This window comes from Oncorhynchus mykiss, chromosome 16 (assembly GCF_013265735.2).
Source record: "Oncorhynchus mykiss isolate Arlee chromosome 16, USDA_OmykA_1.1, whole genome shotgun sequence".
NCBI lineage: Eukaryota > Metazoa > Chordata > Actinopteri > Salmoniformes > Salmonidae > Oncorhynchus > Oncorhynchus mykiss.
Window position 1 is genome coordinate 42,709,045 of NC_048580.1, and position 20,888 is coordinate 42,729,932.

Sequence of the window (20,888 nt, forward strand, 5' to 3'; positions counted from 1 at the left end):
TGGAAAGGTGGCCTATGACGGTGCCACGTTGAAAGTCACTGAGCTCTTCAGTACGGGCCATTCTACTACCAATGTTTGTCTATGGAGATTGCATGGCTGTGTGCTCGATTTTATACACCTGTCAGCAACGGGTGTGGCTGAAATAGCCAAATTCACTAATTTGAAGGGGTGTCCATGTACTTTTGTATATACAGTGTATGTCTCAACAACATTCCAGTGCCACCCACAGTCAAGTATAGATTTAACAGTCACACTACACTTTGGCTGAATTTTATTACCACCAATGTGCAAGATTAGTACAAAGGGAAATCTTGTGTTCTCTCATTGCTACTGTGACAGCATACAACAACAATAATGTGTTTGAGACTTTGACCCGAAAATAATTCCTTGACATTATCTAAAGTAAATAAAAATCATCATAATTTGCAATGCAAAAAAGGACTGCTCTTTGCTTTTGTTTTTCCAAACAAATCTGGACTACTTTTAATGTCCGACCTCATATCCAAAAAAAGGCTATGTTTTAAGACTAGCAAATGTCTGAAAACCTAATTCATAGTAAAATTAGGCTTGAAAAATCTGAAAGGGAAACAAAAACACTCCTTAGTATTTTTGCCGTGGTTTCGCTTCACTTGTCATGACAAAACAATAAAGAGACTAAGCAACTAGAGCAGTGGAGGCTGCTGAGGGGAGGACGGCTCATAATAATGGCTGGAACTAAGTGAATGGAAAGGCATCAAACACATAGAAACCAAGTGCTCGATACCATTACATTTATTCCGCTCCAGCCATTACCACGAGCCCGTCCTCCCCAATTAAGGTACCACCAACCCCCTGTGAACTAGAGGCACATAGGCTAAACAACACAGGCTAACAAGACTGCTCATTTGATTAAAATATTTGTTATATCTGAATCTACGGGGTCAGCCCTACTACTCACTCAATACTTACCCCACTTTGCCACTAAACTCTTTCAGGCTTGTTGTGTTGTGAATGAGGAGCAAATTACAGTTGCTTGGTTGACCCCAAGTCCCTGACACTCACCCCTGGGAGGAAGGTGAAGAAGTTGTACTTCTGGTTGTTAATGACATTCCGGGGGTACCTCTGCTCCCTCTTCTCTGGGTGGCCCAGCCACACTGTCCGCGGCCGGAAGTCCCCCATGCCGCAGCACCTCGACCACGGGCAGCACCTGAGGAACACCAGTGTAGTACATCATTAGGGATGGTTTCCTTGACCCAGGTTAAATGGATACATCAGGATTTTGCCAATAAAACCCTTTATCTACTTCCCCAGAGTCAGAGAGTCTGCAGGCAGTTAGAAAGAAGTTAACTAGTGTTAGCTCAATTGCTAACTAGCGTTAGCACAATGATTGGAAGTCTTTGGTAACTCCTAACATGCTGGTAGATACCATAGACTTCCGCTAATTGCACTACCGATAGTTAGCATCGGCTCACAAAAGTACCTCTAACTTCCTTCATACAGGATGCAGAGATATACAAATTGTTTCCATGAGTTCATCTGACTCTTGCGAAGCAGATGAAGGGCTTCATTGTCAAAATCCCGAAGTTTCCCTTTAAAGATACACTTTGCAGAAATCGCTCCACCATTTCCTGGTTGCTCAAATTCTAATAGTCCCCTAATTTCTGTTTATTTGACAAAACAAGCAAGTACAGTGTAGAGAATCATTGTACAATTTAAACCGCTGTGAAATATATATGTATATTTCTTTTCAGATGGTGTACAAAACCAAAAGTAAAAAATGCAAAAACGAAACGTATGAATGGAAAGCATAGAAATAGTGCACATAGAACACATCTACCGCTTCTTAGACTGGCTTTCAATGAGAAAGAAATGTCAGTTATAGATACGTCAATGTGAATTTGGTCAGGTTGCCCAAAAAGTTAAATGCACATGCACTTTTTTGGGGCCGTAATTGGGATATTGTCTTTCAACATGAAAATTTAAATAGCTGGTGTGTCTAATGGCACCCTATTCCAGCCCCCTATATCAGCTTTAAGGCTGCTCCAGGACCTCTATTCACAAAAAGTCTCAGAACAGCCCTGATATAGGATCAGTTTTGCATTTAAAATCATAATGATTATATGGACTTGGGAGGGATCTGATCCTGAATCAACATCCTACTCATAGACGCTTTTGAACACAGACCCTGGACTAAAAAGCATGCTCAATGAAGAAATGCCATAAAAGTATTTATTCAGTCCAGAACTAGGCCTAATCTGTGTCTGGGAAACTGGCCCTTTTAGTGTTTCCCTCTCACTGAAATGCCACTACAAAAACATGCAAATAATATGTTTCTTTCCTATGGTGGTGAGCAAGGCTTCAGTCAGTCAATAGGACCACAGAGGTGGGCCCCAACTCAGTAAATATTGGCTTCATGTGTTAGGCAGCAAGGTCTTAGTTCCATACACCTTTCTCAAACAAAGCATTCCACTTCATCTAGGCAAGCAGGGCAGCACGTGACCTAATCTTATGGCTGCCATGTGTCATAATGTTCTATGATTTTTACAGATCACATATTCTACACATATCTAGGGACTGAATACCTGGATAATGAATCATTGACTGTGGACATAGCTGCGGGAAGTATTTGGGTAATTTGGGTAATGCTGATTTTTTTTTATTTATCTGCGCTACGGATGGCTATATCGGTCCACTAATAAAGGACTAGTAAAGGCCCAGTGCACTACAAATGTTTTGCAAAAAAATAAAATATGAATATATTTGTATTATTCCGGTTTTTCAGTATAAGGATGCATGAGCAGAAAATAACCCCATACCTACTGTAAAATATGGCGCTTTGAAGATATGGGGCTATTTTGCTTCCACTGGTCCTGGGGCCATTGTTAAGGTCAACGGCACCATGAACTTTACCAGTAGAAAGACATTTTCGCCAAAAACCTGGATGCCTCTGCTAGGATGCTGATGCTTCTACCAGCGAGACAATAACCCCAAGCACACATCAAAATCCACAAAGAAATGGTTAATTGACCACAAAATCTAATTTTGCAATGGCCATCTCAATCTCCGGACTTGAACCCAGTTGAAAAACTTTGGTTTGAATTGAAGAGGCCAGTCTATAAGCGCAGAAGAAGGATATCAAGCATTTGTACGGAGGAACGGTCTAAGATCCCTCCCAATGTGTTCTCCAATCTCATAAAACATTTCAGAAAAAGGCTCAGTGCCGTTATCCTCGCAAGGTGAGGTATTGAAAGGTTTTGAAAACAGGGGCGCCAATCATTTTGACCCCTATCTTGAAATAAAAATGTTTAACAAAATATCTTTCTCTTAGCAATTCAATTAGTATGAAATATAATTGTCCAATCTTTTGGAACATACAATATAGCTCAGTATTTGAATTATTTTATACAGTATTTTTTGCTCATCTTTAAGGGTGCCAACAATTTGGGACCTGACTGTATATATTTTATTGTACATCTTAAACCTACTAATTTGTAATTTATTTCAAATCTAAAATTGAAATGCTCTGACAAGCGCCATCTCTGAGATTGCCCTTTCCTGTCTGATCGGATGATGGGGACATGAGGTGCAAAGGGGATGCCCGGACAGGTGTGCAGGCTAGTCTTGTGTGGCCTGTATTTTGCCAGATGTCCACCAGATGAATACGCGTTTTGTTTTGCCGGGTGTCTACACCGCATTTTCAGTACTTGCATCACATGTGCTTCGCTTTTCAAGTAGCTAGAAGCAACCTAGTTGGATTCTGTGTGTACTTCCGTTTGTACCATCGCACGGTAAAACAACGCACGAGTTGAAAATATTGAACGCACGCGGTACATTGAACGCACCACAGCCTAGTGCGGCACCCCCAACTTAGCATTGCAGACTGCTCCATTGACAATGAATAACTTCCGCCGGAACACAAAGAGTTTGATGCAACTGGAGGACATGAGACGTTAGGCTTTACTTTACAATTGGTGCAACTCTATGACGCAATATTATCATTGCATATATCAGGAAATATCATAAACTTCATAGAAATCGCATCATCATCCGTATTGTGTCCATAGTCAATCATGGTGGTTTGCTGCGCCCAGTGCCTTACTTTGACTGAAATATGTGCAGGTACACTGTTTATATTTAGGTGGAGCTCCACAATACTTAACTAATATTCTGAGGTGCAGGTAATCCACTCCGGTGAGCTCCTGCCCAAGTCAATCACTGGCTGTCTCCCAATTCTCATAAGGCCTGCCCTGTCTGGGGCTGGTTCAACGCAATGACACAAAGAATGCCAGTCAGCCACGCTACTTTACCCCACCTTGTGTTTTAGGCATAATGATAGTGTTGTTTTTCCGTTCTATAGGCCTATCTAGTCAAGATAAACAAACAATAGACGATGAATAGTGTAGGCCCACTAGCACCGCCAGGGCATTCAGCAACCGGAACAAGGTTGTGTCATCCCTTTCGCTAGAATGAAATACTCATTTCGATTACACATTTCCCCAACCAAGGCAAATCCCGTCATTGTGTTATTTTTTTAATGAAAAATAGCATTTATCTTGAACGTTTAGAACGGTTACAATGTAGCGAATATATTCGTCCGCGGTTTGGTAAACAATTCATTATGTTATTAGCCAACGAGCTAAATAACAGCCTAACATCCTCCTAATATCGATGTTCTCATTTCTACTTAGTGTAAATTTATTTTTTTGTTCTTACCCATTCCTGTTTTTATTGTCGTGTCTTTTTTTGTGTCTTACTGGTTGTAAAGGAATATTGTCCGTCATTCCTGCAGCCCCAGTTGACGGTGACGCCAGGCAAACTCCCCTTAGCAGTCTCTGCGGGTTGTGACTAGATGGAGTACAGCTATGGACGGAAGTGACTGTCATTCCAAGGTCCACAAATATTGGCCTAGGCTTGTTGAGAGACTGCACTGAATCAGATAACTTGAACCCAGTAGCCAATGCTTGAGTCTTGACCATTTCAAGATAGTGTATCTTAACCCTGCACATGTCAAGAGATTCAAATTGGAATAGGTCTACACCTACAGATGGCCATGGGGCTTTTATCTTTAAAAACTTTTTTTTTTTTTTTTTTTAATGGTTGGATAAACTAATTAGGCTACTTATACATTTGAAGACCACTCTAGGCCTTGATCAGAGGTCACAAAACAGATAGTTAGCTTTGATTGTGGGAAGAAAATGAGAACAGACAACATACGGCTAGTTGGAGATGCAAATTAATTTAGTTGATGCAAAATCTGGGACCAAACATTTATTTCTGGGACACATGTGAGATCAACAACCAAACCAACAACTCCAAGAAAGTCATCTGAAGGAGACAAGATGGAAATCAGGGATGTGCACAATGCAAATTAAAGAAAAGTAGCAAGAACAAACCCATGAGGTAATTAATCCAAAATCCATGCTCTGAGGAGACAGAGCAAAGTTAATCCTGTAACTGAAACGCTAACTCTTCCATAGACTGAACTAAATAAATCAAATTCATACAAACAATTAAATAAAACACACGATTTTTAGAGTAATTCATGGCATGCTGGGAACTGACAAAGGAATGCAAACCAAAGTTGGAAAGGTCACCCTGATTTCTATTTTCAGAAAGACCAGAAAGTAACATTTTACGTGATAAGGAAAAGGACATTTACATTGTAAACAAGCCTACACAGGCTCAATTTCTTGAATTGTATAGACAACCTCAAAGCAGTTCTGATGCATGGTTTTACTTTTAAAACAAGGCACAATTTGGTAAATGCATTTCAATGGGGGATGTACAACAGGATTATAGAGTTAATCTGTGCATTCTGAGTTGTGCAAAGAGTCCAGTGATACATTCATTACTTACATAACTCAGTAGGTTGTGCGAAGAATGAAAGCATATCATTGCTTACTCAAAATGTATCAGAGAGTGAATGTACCCATTGTGTTAACTTTGAGGGTAGGTGGAGGACAAACTAATATCTAAATGAGGTAGAGTGTAGCCCCCAAAGCTCTGGCATCATACACAATATAAATAACAAAACAAAAAGTTTAAGATTCCACAATGGATAAAAATAATGTAGAGTCCCAGTCAATGGAGAGAATTATTGAAGTATGTCAAACTTAATAGGGCTGGGAATTGAGTTAAATAGAGTAAAATTCTGAAGTCAATGTTTCCAAGTCCTCAAACTAAGAAAAGATGACAATCGCTGATGTGCACTCCTATATGAAGATCAAGGTAAATGTAAATGAGGGTTTTGACACGTAACCATTAAAATGACAAGCTTTACCAAAAGTTTGAAGAAATATAAAGTGCAGGCATGATTGAGAGCATTCAGCATTTTATGGGTTGTGTCCCAAATGGTATTCCTATTCCCTGTACGCTGCACTACTTTTGACCAGGGCCTGTGTATGTAGAGAATATGGTACCATTTGGGACGCAAACCATAGCCTTCAGAACACAACCCACCAAAAGACGCAGAAGCTCTACAAAAAGGAATATTGGGAGCAAAAATATGGAAAAGGTCATCTTGTAAATTAGTGAAAAGAAAACATTTCCGGGAACAATGCAATATGGAAAAATATAGTACCAGTCAAAACACACAGACAAATATAACCGTCATTACAATCTTGTGGTGCTTTAAAAAAAGAAAAAAATAGACAATATAGAAACAATTCAAATTCAAGCTAGGCACTTGGCATGAGGTTTTTCAGTTTTAGAGAGAAAGGCAAAGAAACTATTGTCTCAGCATCTGTAAACTACCTGGAAACATAATCAACATCCAAAACAGATGACTGAGCAAATCAGTCTGTCTGGATCAAACAAAAGTATATGACACCTGACGGATAACTCTCAGCAGACCACCTCCGAGCAGCTGCAGACAACTTGAAATATCAAACACTTTCCTATGAAATATCGTTGCAAGACAGTTGGCCATTTTGAAACTACACACATTTCATAAAATGTATGGCACACAATAGGTCGAGAGCCAAGTAGTTATGTACTGTAGAGGAATCAGGACAACCACTTGTTTATCTGCACTAAAACAATGGTGTCCACAATCGGTCATACACTGAAGCTTTCATAATGCTAGACAAAATCCTACAGGTTCTTCCGTCAAGGAGAGAGACATTCTGAATCAAAGCGGTTTCAAGTAAGCCATACATTCAACTTCAGGATACAAGACTAAAAAGTGTCACAGAAATACCCGCATATATTATGGAGAAAAATATAACCGTAAATACACCTACAGTAGTTTGAGCAACTTCAACTAAAAATAACACTTAAGGGGTGAATTGTTCAAATGAAAAAGGGAAGAGCTGCATCATTTAAGTTACTGAGAGTTCCAACTAGGCTTTGCAAAAAAACAGCAATATGTTCAGCAAGGGTTATGGACTATCTCTTGAAAGTGTTGGAATAGCACGTGTTGATTGTACCAGTCAAGGACCAAGTGGCAATGTTAGCTAACATTGCTACTATGAATATTCAAAATCCGTACACAATCGACAAAGAAACTATAAGCAAAACAAAAACAGATAAAACTGTTTTGTTCTTCCATTTTACAACTAGTTCACTGCAATTTTCCCTTCCTCCATGAAATGTTGGAACTGAGATCTAGCCACACACTCTGAGCCATTCCTTTCCATCTCTGCCATGGTGGCAGGCAGGCCAGAGTGGGACCCATCCATTTCCATCAGGCCTCCAGTAGAGCAGACCGTAGGACCACCGGCTAGGCTACCAGGCATTCCGCCATTTTGGATCACAGAGATCTCGTTAGTCTTCATGGACAGGCCATTGGTGAAAGCTGCAGTGTACTGGTTCCACAGAGACTGGTCGAAGTTCATCGGCGGAGGAGGACCCAGTTCCCTGGGAGATGGCATCATCTCTGGCATCATGTTGCCAGACTCTGAGCTCATCGCCATCAGGGCCATGGGGTTGTCCAGAGAGAGGCGCTGGCCGCGCCTCGCAGAGCTGTTCCACATGTGAGTTCCAACGTGCACCTAAAACAAGCATGGAATAGATATTACTACAGAAAATGAGGTCACACTTATTTGTATAGTTCCATTTAGGTGGTCAGACTATTAAACCACCTGTTGATAAGCAAATGCTTGCTAAGGTTAGGGTAATGTTTTAGGTTAGGGCCAGGATTGAGGTAAGGGTTAAGTTTAGGGTTAGGATAAGGGTTAAGGTTAGGGCTAGTTAATCAAAATGTTGACAATTACTTAACATCCACTTGGGACAATCCAGCCACGTAGGCACGTGTGGGCCCAGACCCAGCCACTGGCGAGCCAGGCCAACCCAATCAGATAAAGCAACAACAAAAATGATGATTTCTACTCATGTTCCAAATAGGACATTTGTCTATTTACCTAAACATACAAACACTATCAGATAGAATTCATACCAAGCAGTGCACTGGAATGACATTCACTCTGATGGGATGGTGGACAAAAATAACTAAAAGCCACACCCCCAATAATCCATGACTATGACTGCATTGAGGCATGTCACTGTGCTTCTATGGCTATATGCACCATGCCAACGCCTACTTAATTTGTTCATTTAGCAAAGACAGCTCATCAGGCCTCAAGCTCATAATTCAGTACATTTATTACAGTCAACACAGCAAAACATTCTCAGCCTCATGGCAAAATAGCATTAGATTAGCTATATATATAAAAAACGGCACATTTTACTCTTTGCCCCATGGCAAAATGTTTAGAATTGCAGGAAGTTAGCTGTTTCATACCAGGCCACAGAGTCCATGAAAGACAAAGGCTTTAATAGCATTTCATTTCTATAAAAAAAGCCTTACCTTGAGGTTGCCTTTAGTGGTGAAGGCCCTGCCACAAATGGTGCAGCCAAAGGGCTTCTCGCCAGTGTGGGTCCTTTCATGGATCTGAAGGGCACTGGCAGAGGAGAAGTTTTTGCCACAGGAGTTACACAGATGCTGCTTGCTGGATCTACGGTGAGCACTGGAGCCATCACGTGGCTGCCCTCCCACTCCCTGAGGCATCTGGGAGACAAATAGAGGGCCCATGCCCATGGAGCTCTCTGGGGGAATCTGCCTCTCCAGTTTGACCAGACTGGGAGGCACCCTCATAAAAGGAGGCAAATGGCTGGGAGCTGTTAAGAGAAGAAAAATAAATCCAGTTAATAAACAATAATCAAGATTACTCCCAGTCAACCTATTTTTAAAACCCTACAGGGAATGTGATTGATTTACAATAAAGCACATTCTAATCAAAGGGGCTTATACACTTACCATACTCTCTATTAGTGAAGGGTAGGCCAGGCTCTTTTTTGATGTTTTTTTGGGTAAAGATGGGTGCCGTTAGGTCCAGAGCTCCATTGGCATCCTGAGAGCTGCTGTCAGAGTCCGTTCTATGCTCATTCCGGGTGTAATCCTCAGGGACGGCTGACTCGGGGGACTTAGCCATGTAGGCAGCAGCCAGTCCGTTGACTGGTGATGACGAGTGGAAGGAGACAGAGTCTGAGATGTCAGGGCTGCGGCCATTCCGGTACTCATGCTCCCGGATGCACTCGGCGGCTGATGGGGACTCATTGGGGGGCACTCCATCACACTCCGAGGCAGTGCCGCTTTGGCGTTGCAGGTTGAGAGCCAAGGTGAGGTTCTTCATGTGGTTCTCCTGAGCAGCTATGCTGGAGAACATTGAGAATTGAGGGTCCTGATTAGGTTGGTGTGGTTCCTCAGAGAAAGATGGTGCGAGAGAATCTGAGGTGTCACTTGGCTTTTCTTGAGAGTCAAGCTCTGCGTCTTGGTCTACCATGCACTCAAAGCCGTTGGTGTCCATGGACTTCTCGTCCGGCAGAGAGGAGTCAATTTCTTCCAAGGCATCGAGCTGGGTCTCTGGCATGGGGGTGTTAGGGATCTGGCCTCCCATGTGCATGCGGATGTGCTGCTGAAGAACCACCGCATTGGTGAACTTCTTCTGGCAAATGGGGCAAGAGTGCTGCATCTTGAGGGGCGTGTTGGCCCGATGAACACCGTAATGAGCTTTGAGGTTGCCATTGGTGGAGAAGGCACGTCCACAGATCTTACACTTGTAGGGCCGCTCGCCCGTATGTGTACGGTAATGCATCTTCAAGGAGCTCTGGCAGCTGAGCACCCGGTGGCAGATGTAGCACTCGTTTGGGTCATTGGTCCTCTTTTCCAGTCCATCCACCATTTGCTGTAGCTTGGCAGTTTCAGAGCTGTTGTGGTCGCCAGGAAGGCCTTTGCCATTCATGTGATGCAGCGCTCCCATTAGCTCTTTAGATACCTGGTGGTCCTGATCAGAGCCCATTTCGTGATTGAACATGTTTGAGGAAATTGACACGCAGTCACCTCCCGATGACGCTCTTTGGGAGAACGGGTCACTCCTGAAACAATCAAATGAAGGCTTGAACCCCTGCAGTGCTGATGGGTGGAAACCTGGAGATGGGAGGCCGAGCATTGGCTTCATGTCCACCATGTTGGATTCTTCAATGGGCATTGACATGCCGTAGGGGATGCCGCTGCTGGTGGGAATGTTGTCAAGGTGTTCCGGCACAGGATGTGGGTTCATCCTGATGTAAGGGTACTTTTCCTTGTGTCTTTGGAAATGCACTTTGAGGTTTCCTTTGGTTGTGAAACGGTTTCCACATATGTTACATTTAAATGGTCTTTCTCCAGTGTGCGAGCGCAAATGGATCTGGAGTGCGCTGTCATTCCCAAACGTTTTCCCACAGTATTTACATTTGTGCTTGTACATGCTGTCGCCACCAGACCCATTTTTAGACTCAGGCATATTTGGGATCTTGCTCTTTACTTTCTTAGAGGGATCCATCCCTGATGAGAGGCTAGTGAGGGGACTTTGGTAGACCACGGACCCTGTTGAATGAGGCAGTATCGCTGGTAGGTGGTTGGCCATGTCTGGGAGCCCCTTCAACATATCGGCTTTGAAGGGCATCGGCCCCATGCCTTGAGCCAGTGAGGTGGGAATGCCATTGGACAGAGGTAGTTTACCCTGTTTGAGGGACTCTAGCGAGAGGCTCTGGTTGCCAGTCCTCTTGCCGATCAGGGCTGCTGCAGCAGAGAGCTGCTGGGAGAGATGAACTCCTAAGGCTTTGAGGGGGTCGACTGCTGCCCCTAGGGCCGAGTGGAGGCTCTGTGGAGCCATCATTGACACTTGGATACGGATCTGCTCAGTCAGTTGGATCTGCTGGAGCTGCTGCTGCTGGAGGGCCACTAGCTGTTCCAGGATCACAGGGATGGCTTGCAAGGCCTCCTGGGAGGCCTGTGGAGACTTGCAGTTGTTCAAACCACTGTTCGATGAGTGCTGAGTGACAGCCACTTTGGTGCCAGGCATGGACTCCAAGGTGACATTTGAATCTTGGGGTTTGGATGAGGCTTGGTGCTGATGGCAACTCATCTCAGGCCTGGGACTGTCAGACATCTCCACCTGGTCTTGTTTGGATGGTTGTTCCTCACTGTTTGATTTTGGTTCTTCCTCCATCCTTTCCATAGACACTGCATTGGACTTTGACAGAGTATTACTGCTGGACTGGCAGTCACTATGGTCTTTCTGAAAGTCACTCTGTGAGAAGTCATCTGGTACTTCTCTCCCCACTCCATCTTTCATGATGACCATCTCATGACTTTTAGTGCAATTATTCTGATGTTTTAAAAACTCAGCCTCATCGATGAATTCAGCACAACATTTGTTGCAGACCTTCATCTCGTCCATTCTAAACCTCTTCACCTCATTCCCATTCTCTTCAGTTTGACCGCCTTGTAGAACGCCTGTAATGATAATAGGGAAATGTCAGGTTAAAAACAATAAACCAACGAATGTAAATTAATTACAGCCTGGATATAATTAAAATAGGCAGTATAAGTACTATGTACTAAGTACTAAGTACTATGTTGAATTTCAATTCTATCATTTAGAGTTATTTTTCAATTTCAGTCAAACAAGATAGTGGTAGTGTATGTGTGTATATATTTTTTACACACACAAAAGTTTGGAAACATCTACAAGGGTTTTTCTTTATTTTACTATTTCCTACATTGTAGAATAATAGTGAAGACATAAACACTATGAAATAACACATATGGAATCATGTAGTAACCAAAAAAGTGTTAAAAGGATTGTTCACCCCCCCCCCCCCCCCCCCCCCCATTTTCACCTAAAATGACATAGCCAAATCTAACTGCCTGTAGCTCAGGACCTGAAGCAAGGATATGCATATTCTTGATACCATTTGAAAGGAAACACGCTGAAGTTTGTGGAAATGTAAAATGAATTTAGGAGAACATAGATCTCGTAAAAGATAATTCAAAGGGAAAAAAACATGCGTTTTTTTTGTACCATCATCTTTGAAATATAAGAGAAAGGCCATAACGTATTATTCCAGCCCAGGCACAATTTAGATTTTGGCCACTAAATGGCAGCAGTGTATGTGCAAAGTTTTAGACTGATTCAATGCGTATCATTGCAAATCTATTCAAAATGTTGTATTAAGACTGCCCAAATGTGCCTAATAGGTTTAATAACTTTCAAGTTCACAATTGTGCACACTCAAATAATAGCATGGTATTCTTTCACTGTAAATTGGAGAGTGCAGTTAGATTAACAATAATTTAAGCTTTCTGCCCATATTAAACATGTCTATGTCCTGGGAAATTCTCTTGTTACTTACAACCTCATGCTAATCACATTAGCCTACATTAAACGTCCCGTGGGGGATACCGATCCCGTAGAAGTTAAATAAAACCAAATATATTTTATATTTGAGATTCTCCAAATTCTCCACCCTTTGCCTTGACAGCTTTGCACACACTTGGCATTCTCTCAACCAGCTTCACCTGGAATGCTTCTCCAACAGTATTGAAGCAGTTCCCATTTATGCTGAGTACTTGTTGGCTGCTTTTCCTTCACTTTGCAGTCCAACTCATCCCAAACCATCTATATTGGGTTGCGGTAAGGTGATTGTGAAGGCCAGGTCTTCTGATGCAGCACTCCGTCACTCTCCTTCTTGGTCAAATAGCCCTTACACAGCTTGGATGCGTGTTGGGTCATTGTCCTGTTGAAAAACAAATGATATTGGGACTAAGCGCAAACCAGATGGGATGGCGTATCACTGCAGAATGCTGGTTAAGTGTGCCTTGAATTCTAAATAAAATCACTGACAGTGTCACCAGCAAAGCACCCCCACATCTCCATGCTTCAGTGGGAACCACACATGCGGAGATCATCCAGTCACGTACTTTGCGTCTCACAAATACACGGTAGTTAGAACCAAATATCTCAAATTTAGACTCAGATCAAAGGACAGATTTCCACCAGTCTAATGCCCATTGCTCGTGGTTCTTGGCCTAAGCAAGTATTCTTATTGGTGTCCTTTAGAAGTGGTTTATTTACAGCAATTCAACCATGAATGCCTGATTCACAGTCTCCTCTGAACAGTTGATGTTGAGATGTGTGTTACTTGAATTCTGTGAAGCATTTATTTGGGCTGCAATTTCTGAGGCTGGTAAACTAATGAACTTATCCTCCGCAGCAGAGGTAACTCTGGGTCTTCCTTTCCTGCGGCGGTCCTCATGAGAGCTAGTTTCATCTTAGTGTTTGATGGTTTTTGCAACTGCACTTGAAGAACCTCTCAAAGTTCTTAATTTTTCAGATTGACTGACCTTCATGTCTTCAAGTAATAATGGACTGTACTTTCTCTTTGCTTACTTGATCTGTTCTTGCCACAATATGGACTTGTTATTTTACCAAATAGGGCTATTTTGTTAAAATACCACCGCTACCTTGTCATAACACAACAGATTGGCTCAAATGCATTAAGGAAATAAATGCCACAAATCAACATTTAACAAGGCACACCTTTTGAAATGCATTCCAGGGGACTACCTCATGAAGCTGGTTGAGAGAAGGCAAAGTGTGGCTTCTTTGAAGAACCTAAAATAACACTTTTTGTTAGCACATGATTCCATATGTTGAGGTGGTGTGTCCAAACTTTTGACTGCTACTATATACACACACATTCAAGGTGGTATTCAAATACTTCAATAAATAATGAGGTTAATATATATTATAAATTAATATTGCTTGGTGGGCAAAACGTGAATCAGTCATTTACATTCATGAAAAACCTCTCTCAATCACATTTCCAGTCAATGCATTGATTTCGTGCAATTTGGGCTCAGTGCACTACTGCCAGCAGAGGGCAACATCTGACAAAAACACCAGGGGCAAGCAACCAATGTCTATTTATTTATTTTAGTCATTTAACCTTTACTTAAAAAGGCAAGTCAGTTAAGAACAAATTCTTATTTACAATGACGCCCTGGGAACAGTGGGTTAACTGCCTTGTTCAGGGGCAGAACGACCTATTTTTACATTGTCAGCTCGGGGATTCGATCTAACAACTTCTGTTACTAGCCCAACGCGCTAATCACTTGGCTACCTGCCGCCCCTGGATTAAAAAAAATAAGACCAGCCTGTCTTTCCTGACACTCATTTCATTTTAGAAACGTAAATGACTCCCGATAACAAGCACACTTTATTATAAGGACATGTAAACCAATATTCATTGTGTAATATGCCTGAATTTGCCACAATAATTCAAGTCTGCGACTATTCAACTATAAACAAAGATCTATACGACCTGTACTAGAATTGAACTTAAAACCCATGTCAATATAAAACAAAACGACTGTACCTATGCTCACAATAATCAGTCAGAACAGTGGCTTCATATAAAAAGGCATCCACCGATTTGCCTTTAAAACCCAGAAATGATCCGGGGCAATCGTCTCGCACATCAACTTCTCATTTACATGAAAAGTAAATTCTAGCAAAATGGGACTGGAATAAATAAGTGATGATTTTTTATGTCTGCCGACTGAGTCCATTTCACAACCAGTCGCATTGTCAAAAGCTAATGTACTCTCTGTGGGGTAGACCATCTGTCTGCATCCTTCCAACGAAACTGTTGCTGCCCTTGTTAATCGCTCACCAGGCAACTGGAATCGGGTGGAAAAAAATGGCAAATGGCATTGTATTCCGAATCCGTTCATTGTCAAACAAATTTGCAATGCTGTTGCAGTGCATAACGCAGTAGGCAGAGGGAGGAGAACGTTACCTTTAAGATTTACTATGCAAAAAAGTGGGCGATTTTCAGAGACGAAACTAATCAAGAACCCGAAAAATTAAGGGAAAGCAAGTAGAAAACAAATTAATCATTTCTAAATAACAAGACTGACTTTCCCACTTGTGTCAAGTAAAATAAAATAAAAATCACATGACCACTTGGTGGCGCATAATTTGTATCAGATCACCTAAAATGCAATATGGCACGAGGTGAAACTACACAAGGATGCCACTTAATGAGAGTACATTGTTAACCTGTATTAAATGGAACGTAACTATTCTCAGATCAAAGAAACACCAACAAGAAGTTATCGAACATATGCACACTCCCAATCAAGCAGCGTACCCTACATGTAAGTAGAATCAATAGAATCATTCATAACGTTAATTACTATGGCAAGCCTACATGGCAACACAAGCCGCACCGCCAACCCTAGCTTGCCTACAAACCTACCACTGCCCCCCCTTTCCCCCTTTAAATCAGCTTACTTCTGAGTCACATTTCATACCACACTGTTTGGAACCTTTTATAAACTTGCCCCCAAAATACATTGCATCAAACACTGACAAAAGTGCAACGTTATGCCATGTATTTGAGCACAAATAAAAACTTCTACAGTCCAAAGTAGTAGAAACCACATGCAATCAAATTCTGGTGCGGAACATGGATAGTTCTTCAATTAGGCCTATGTAAAAATATCAAAAGACGTGCAAAGGATTTCTCTACAATTACCTTTTTAATCATCTAAAATACAGCCAAACATTAACATTCTAAATAGCCTACAGCAATAACGTTAGTAGTCACCCAGCTATTCCAGTTTCGTATTCCATTGGTAACATTTTCGAGAAACTTAACTCAAAGTTAAGGCATCATGTCGTTTACAGTGGGCTTTGACTCTATTCAACAAAACGCAATCGATTGATCAATTGATCTTCAAACAGATTAAACCGTATTTTATTCATACGAATATTCACGAATAAACGCAAAAGGTTTCCAAACAAGAAACCCGCTTACACAATTTCAAAAAGTCAACTGTATATTGGCAAAAATGGTAACTTCAAACTCGCAGGCTTATACATTTTTTTTTTAAATGCATGGTCAGTTCCAAGGGTCATGATCCAGCCAGGTCAAAGTGCGAGGAGAAACAATGAATAACTTTCCAAATAAAAAGGTTGCTACCTTGCAACATTGGATAAATGTAACCCTGCGCGACTCTTTCCAAAAGTAGTTTAACAGTCCAAAAACTCACCATTTTCTGACGAACCGGGCTCATCGGAATTGATTTGCTGTGGCTTAGCTTGCTTGCGCCTCGACATGGTGCAACCATCGGGAGCAAATAGTAACGCAATTTTCGTCCCTTCTTTACAAATTCTTCGGGTTGTAAAATTAGCCCCTGAAGTAGAAATGCGCATGTCAAAGGAATTATTATTATCAATAATGCATTGCGATGTATCATGGTCCTCTGACAGCTGATTGGCTCCACGCCAAGTGCTTACACTTTATTCAAATAGGGCCCATTGATGAGAATAGCAGAATGCCAAGGGGGCGGGAGATGCGATACTAGTGGATGGGCAACGATGGGGAGGGAGGTAAAAGAGTTACAGAACTACAAAATCTGCTATACTGTATATATGGAAATATTGTAACTTCGATAATCATTTCATTCAATTTAGTTTGTTTAGGGTACACATTAAAGTGTATTTCATCATGTAGAACATTTTGAAAAACCTTTTTGAGAAATTAATAATCCCTTGCAGAGATTTTAGTTCATATTAATCTGTCATTTTCTTCCAATGTCCAGTCAAATATGTTGTTTATGATCCATAAACCCTGCACTCTATCCTTTGCATTGTGATCTAGGTGAGCTGAATGAAAAAGTATTGTGAAATTGTAAAAGTTACAAAAAATCATTAAGATCATTCATAAAATGATTTACAGTGCCTTCAGAAAGTATTCACACCCATTGACTTTTTCCACATTTTGTTGTGTTACAGGCTGAATTTAAAATGTATTAAATTGAGTAACTGACCTACACAAAATACCACATCACGTGGAAGTATGTTTTTAGACATTTTTACAAATGAATTAAAAATGAAAAGCTGAAATGTCTCGAGTCAATAAGTATTCAACCCCTTTGTTATGGCAAGCCTGTGTGCAATAATAGTGCTTAACATGATTTTTGAATGACTACCGTCTCTGTACCCCACACATACAATTATCTGTAAAATCCCTCAGTCGAGCAGTGCATTTCAAACACAGATTCAACCACAAAGACCAGGGAGGATTTTCAATGCCTCGCAAAGAAGGGCACCAATAGATGGGTTAGATGACAATGTCACAAAAAAGTTGTGATTCTGGATGGCCAGATAGCTACCGACAATGACAAAAAACTGCCATATGGGGAATCGTATGTGACTCGCTTCAGCTAATTTAATCTTGTTCTTGATACCATGTCTTGCTTTGAGGTGTTTTGACTGATTTCATGCCAATGCTAATATGGCAAAAAAATGTATTTGAGAGACGAGTTCATTGTGCAAATGTATTTATGTTTTCTATAATCATTGGAGACTAAATAGTTAACATGTTGTCAACAATTTAATGCAACCCTGTCTGTTTTAGTTGCTAAACAACCAACCTGTCTATTGGTATATGAGTAAAAAGCAGAAGTTGAATATCCCTTTGAGCATGGTGACATCATTTACACTTTGGAGGCTGCATCAATACACCCAGTCAATACAAAGATACAGGCGTCCTTCCTAACTCCTAAGTTGCCGGAGAGGAAGGAAACCGCTCAGGGATTTCACCATGAGACCAATGCTAACTTTAAAACAGTAAGTTTAATGGCTGTGATGAGGATACAACTGAGGATGGATCAACAACATTGTAGTTACTTCACAATACTAACATATTGACAGAGAGAAAAGGAAGCCTGTACAGTAATACTGCTTTTCAAGCATAGTGGTGGCTGCATCATGTTATGGTTATGCTTGTAATCCTTAAGGACTGGGGAGTTTTTCAGGATAAAAAAGAAATGAATGGAGCTAATCACAGGCAAAATCCTAGAAGAAAACCTGTTTCAATCGCCTTTCAAACAGACACGGGAGACAAATTCACCTTTCAGCAGGACAATAACCTAAAACACAAGGCCAAATATACACTGGAATTTCTTACCAAGACGACATTGAATGTTGCTTAGTCACAGTTTTGACTTAAATTGACTTGAACATCTATGGCAAAACTTGAAAATAGCTATCTAGCAAGGATCAACAACCAACTTGACAGAGCATGAAGAATTAAAAGAATAATGTGCAAATATTGTACAATCCAGGTGTGCAAAGCTCTTACAGACTCACAGCTGTAATCGCTACCAAAGGTGATTCTAACATGTATTGACTTACAGTTGTGAATACTTTTGTAAATTAGATATGTTTCCACTTTGTCATGTATTGTGTGTAGATTTTATTTATTTTTTACTTAATCCATTTGAATTCAAGCTGTAACACAACAAAATGTGGAATAAGTTAAGGGGTATGAATACTTTCTTAAGGCTCTGTACATGATCAGTTTTGTCATTGATGTAGTTACCAATAACTTATGTGAAGGTGTTTCTGTTAACTGAAAATATAATTATTCCTATTAAAATAGTTTAAAAAAAATGACATATCACATGTATATTTCAAGGTTGGTTTAAATCACATGCAAGAGAAGTACAGACAGACAAGACTCTTCCTCAAGAGAGACAACTTTGGCCCAGACTTCCAATCACTCCAATCAAGAGCCCTACTGGCCCGAAACTGTAGAAACTTTGTGGTGAACCATACTGTAATAATCATTTAAATGCTATAATATACTGTATTTGTGGGGGATGTCTTTAAGCTGTATATACTTTATGTGTAACACACAGATCCACTATACAATGAGAGGACATCCAGATTGTAAAAAAAGGCATTCAAAGCAAAAATGGAAAACTAAGTAAGGACATGGCTAACTCCAGATTACAGACCACCCCATTGTCCTCTCTGTTGTTGTGTGCATGTGCTGGAAGGTGTTCAAGTTTTCCATGCAGTGAGGATGTGGAATTCAGTCCATTCTGTATAGAGATGACAATCATATCAAGCAGCTAAAAGGCTACACACATTTTAGCCAAGGTAAGCTTCAGCAACTGTCGAATAAAGGGGAGTTGAAAAAAAAAGGTTGATAGCTGTGAGACAAAGACAAGTCCATATATCCAGAAAAGCAAATGCTTTTTACTTAGAGACTGACTGAAGGTGAAAAAGAGGGGAGGGTTGTCTAGACGCTTTATAGCCCCAATAAGAAACTATAATTGAACACAATGTTTCTGCTGTGTTCAAACTAACAATTCAAACTGCAGGCTGTTGTGTCATAAATCTGAAATGGTGGGAACCAAAAGGATGTCCCTTCTTTTGGAAAATGGACAGATGTCATGACTTATATGAGGTGACTCAAATGGTAGCATTGAAATCGCTTTATAGTCTACTGTACACCCTAGAAAGTACATGAAACTGGGGCAAACGTTTCAAGAGTAATTATCAATTTCCACCATTAAATGTTGTATTTATTATGGATCCCCATTACCTGCTGCCAAGGCAGCGGCTACTCTTCCTGGGGTCTGGCAAAATTAAGGCAGTTATACCTTTTTAAAAGCATTACAATACGTTAATTACAGAATTCACAACACACTGTGTGCCCTCAGGCCCATTACTCCCCTGCCACATATCTACAACGCAAAATCCATGTGTACGTGTGTATAGTGTGAATGTTATCGTGTGTGTGTGTGTGTGTGTGTATGCACTTGTCTACATTTGTGTTACTTCACAGTCCCGCTGTTCCATAAGGTGTTTTCTTACCTGCTTTTTAAATCTGATTCTACTGCTTGCATCAGTTACCTGATGTGGAATAGTCTGTTCTGGACTTGGGGACTGTGAAGAGACCCCTGGTGGCACGTCTTGTGGTGTATACATGGGTGTCTGAGCTGTGTGCTAGTATTTTAAACAAAACAGCTCGGTACCTTCAGCTTATCAACACCTCTGACTTCCTCATTACTTGTTTTTGTAAATCTCTCTTCCACTTTGAGCCATGAGAGATTGACATGCATGTCATTGACGTTAGCTCCCCATGTACTTTTAAGGGCCAGCCATGCTGCCCTGTTTTGAGCCAACTGCAATTTTCCCAAGTCCCTCTTTGTGGCACCTGACCACACGACCGAACAGTAGGAAACTGAATATAATAATTACGTTAGAATATTACAATATACGCCTATTCGCACAAGCTTTTAACTGAATGCAAAAATGATCCCACATGAAGAGCTATCACACAATATGTTTATGAAAAGAAAGCACATCTAGGTTTGGCATGTGTTAAAAAGGCAGTATTGCATGAACAAATTAGCCCTTGGCCGTTTCCTGCATTTTGCGAGAAGAAGATTGTTGCTTGCTGTTGTATTGCTAAATTTGAATTGGCCAATGTCAGCAGTGTTATTTCTTAAAATAATGTGTAGAAGGTAGCATGATGACAGTGGCATAGAAAACCTTAACCGGGTCAAATATCTATCAATTGTACATGTTTGTACATAGGGAAACTCTGAAAGACAGTGTCAAGAGTTGGCACTGTATAACATCTGTGAAGTGGCAAAAGTAGCCATTCCATCACATTTCTAAATCCTGATCATTTTCATATTTAAACATGTTGTTAAGGGTCATATAAACATACAACATTGACTTCAGGTAGCATTGTTGGGGTGGCAGGGTAGCCTAGTG

General features: G+C 40.9%; 2 protein-coding genes across 4 annotated transcripts in view; both read right to left on the minus strand.

Moving 5' to 3' along the window:
- The window catches only part of LOC110492057 (probable phospholipid-transporting ATPase IIA), a 39,542-nt gene extending 34,690 nt beyond the window's left edge, over positions 1–4,852 (minus strand). Inside the window, exons 1-2 of one of the 2 annotated variants that reach the window (XM_021566036.2) lie at positions 4,693–4,850; positions 1,042–1,186 (exon numbers count right to left, since the gene is read on the minus strand). In XM_021566036.2, the coding sequence (XP_021421711.1) occupies positions 1,042–1,186; positions 4,693–4,760 (213 nt within the window). In that variant the 5' untranslated portion in view covers positions 4,761–4,850. Of the gene's footprint in view, positions 1–1,041; positions 1,187–4,692 lie in introns of both variants that reach the window. The other variant, XM_036946948.1, reaches the window with a different exon arrangement.
- A 344-nt stretch (positions 4,853–5,196) lies between these two features.
- LOC110492058 (sal-like protein 4) lies at positions 5,197–16,573 on the minus strand. Of its 2 annotated transcripts, none has more exons than XM_021566038.2 (4): positions 16,361–16,573; positions 9,236–11,755; positions 8,786–9,096; positions 5,197–7,970 (listed from the first exon to the last, which is right to left on the minus strand). In XM_021566038.2, the coding sequence occupies exons 1-4, from the start codon at positions 16,521–16,523 to the stop codon at positions 7,536–7,538; spliced, it is 3,429 nt and encodes a 1,142-aa protein (XP_021421713.1). In that variant the 5' UTR covers positions 16,524–16,573; the 3' UTR covers positions 5,197–7,535. The 2 variants fall into 2 exon arrangements, with proteins under 2 accessions (XP_021421713.1, XP_021421714.2); XM_021566039.2 differs by lacking the exon at positions 16,361–16,573 and adding an exon at positions 12,821–12,972.
- Positions 16,574–20,888: the final 4,315 nt, after the last annotated feature.

Coding starts and splice junctions, on each gene's coding strand:
- LOC110492058 (XM_021566038.2), bottom strand. CDS start 16,523: ATGCGCATTTCTACTTCAGGGGCTAATTTTACAACCCGAAGAATTTGT. Junction 9,097..9,235: donor CTTCACTAATAGAGAGTATG/GTAAGTGTATAA, acceptor TTCTCTTAACAG/CTCCCAGCCATTTGCCTCCT. Junction 7,971..8,785: donor CCACTAAAGGCAACCTCAAG/GTAAGGCTTTTT, acceptor TGCTTGTTTTAG/GTGCACGTTGGAACTCACAT.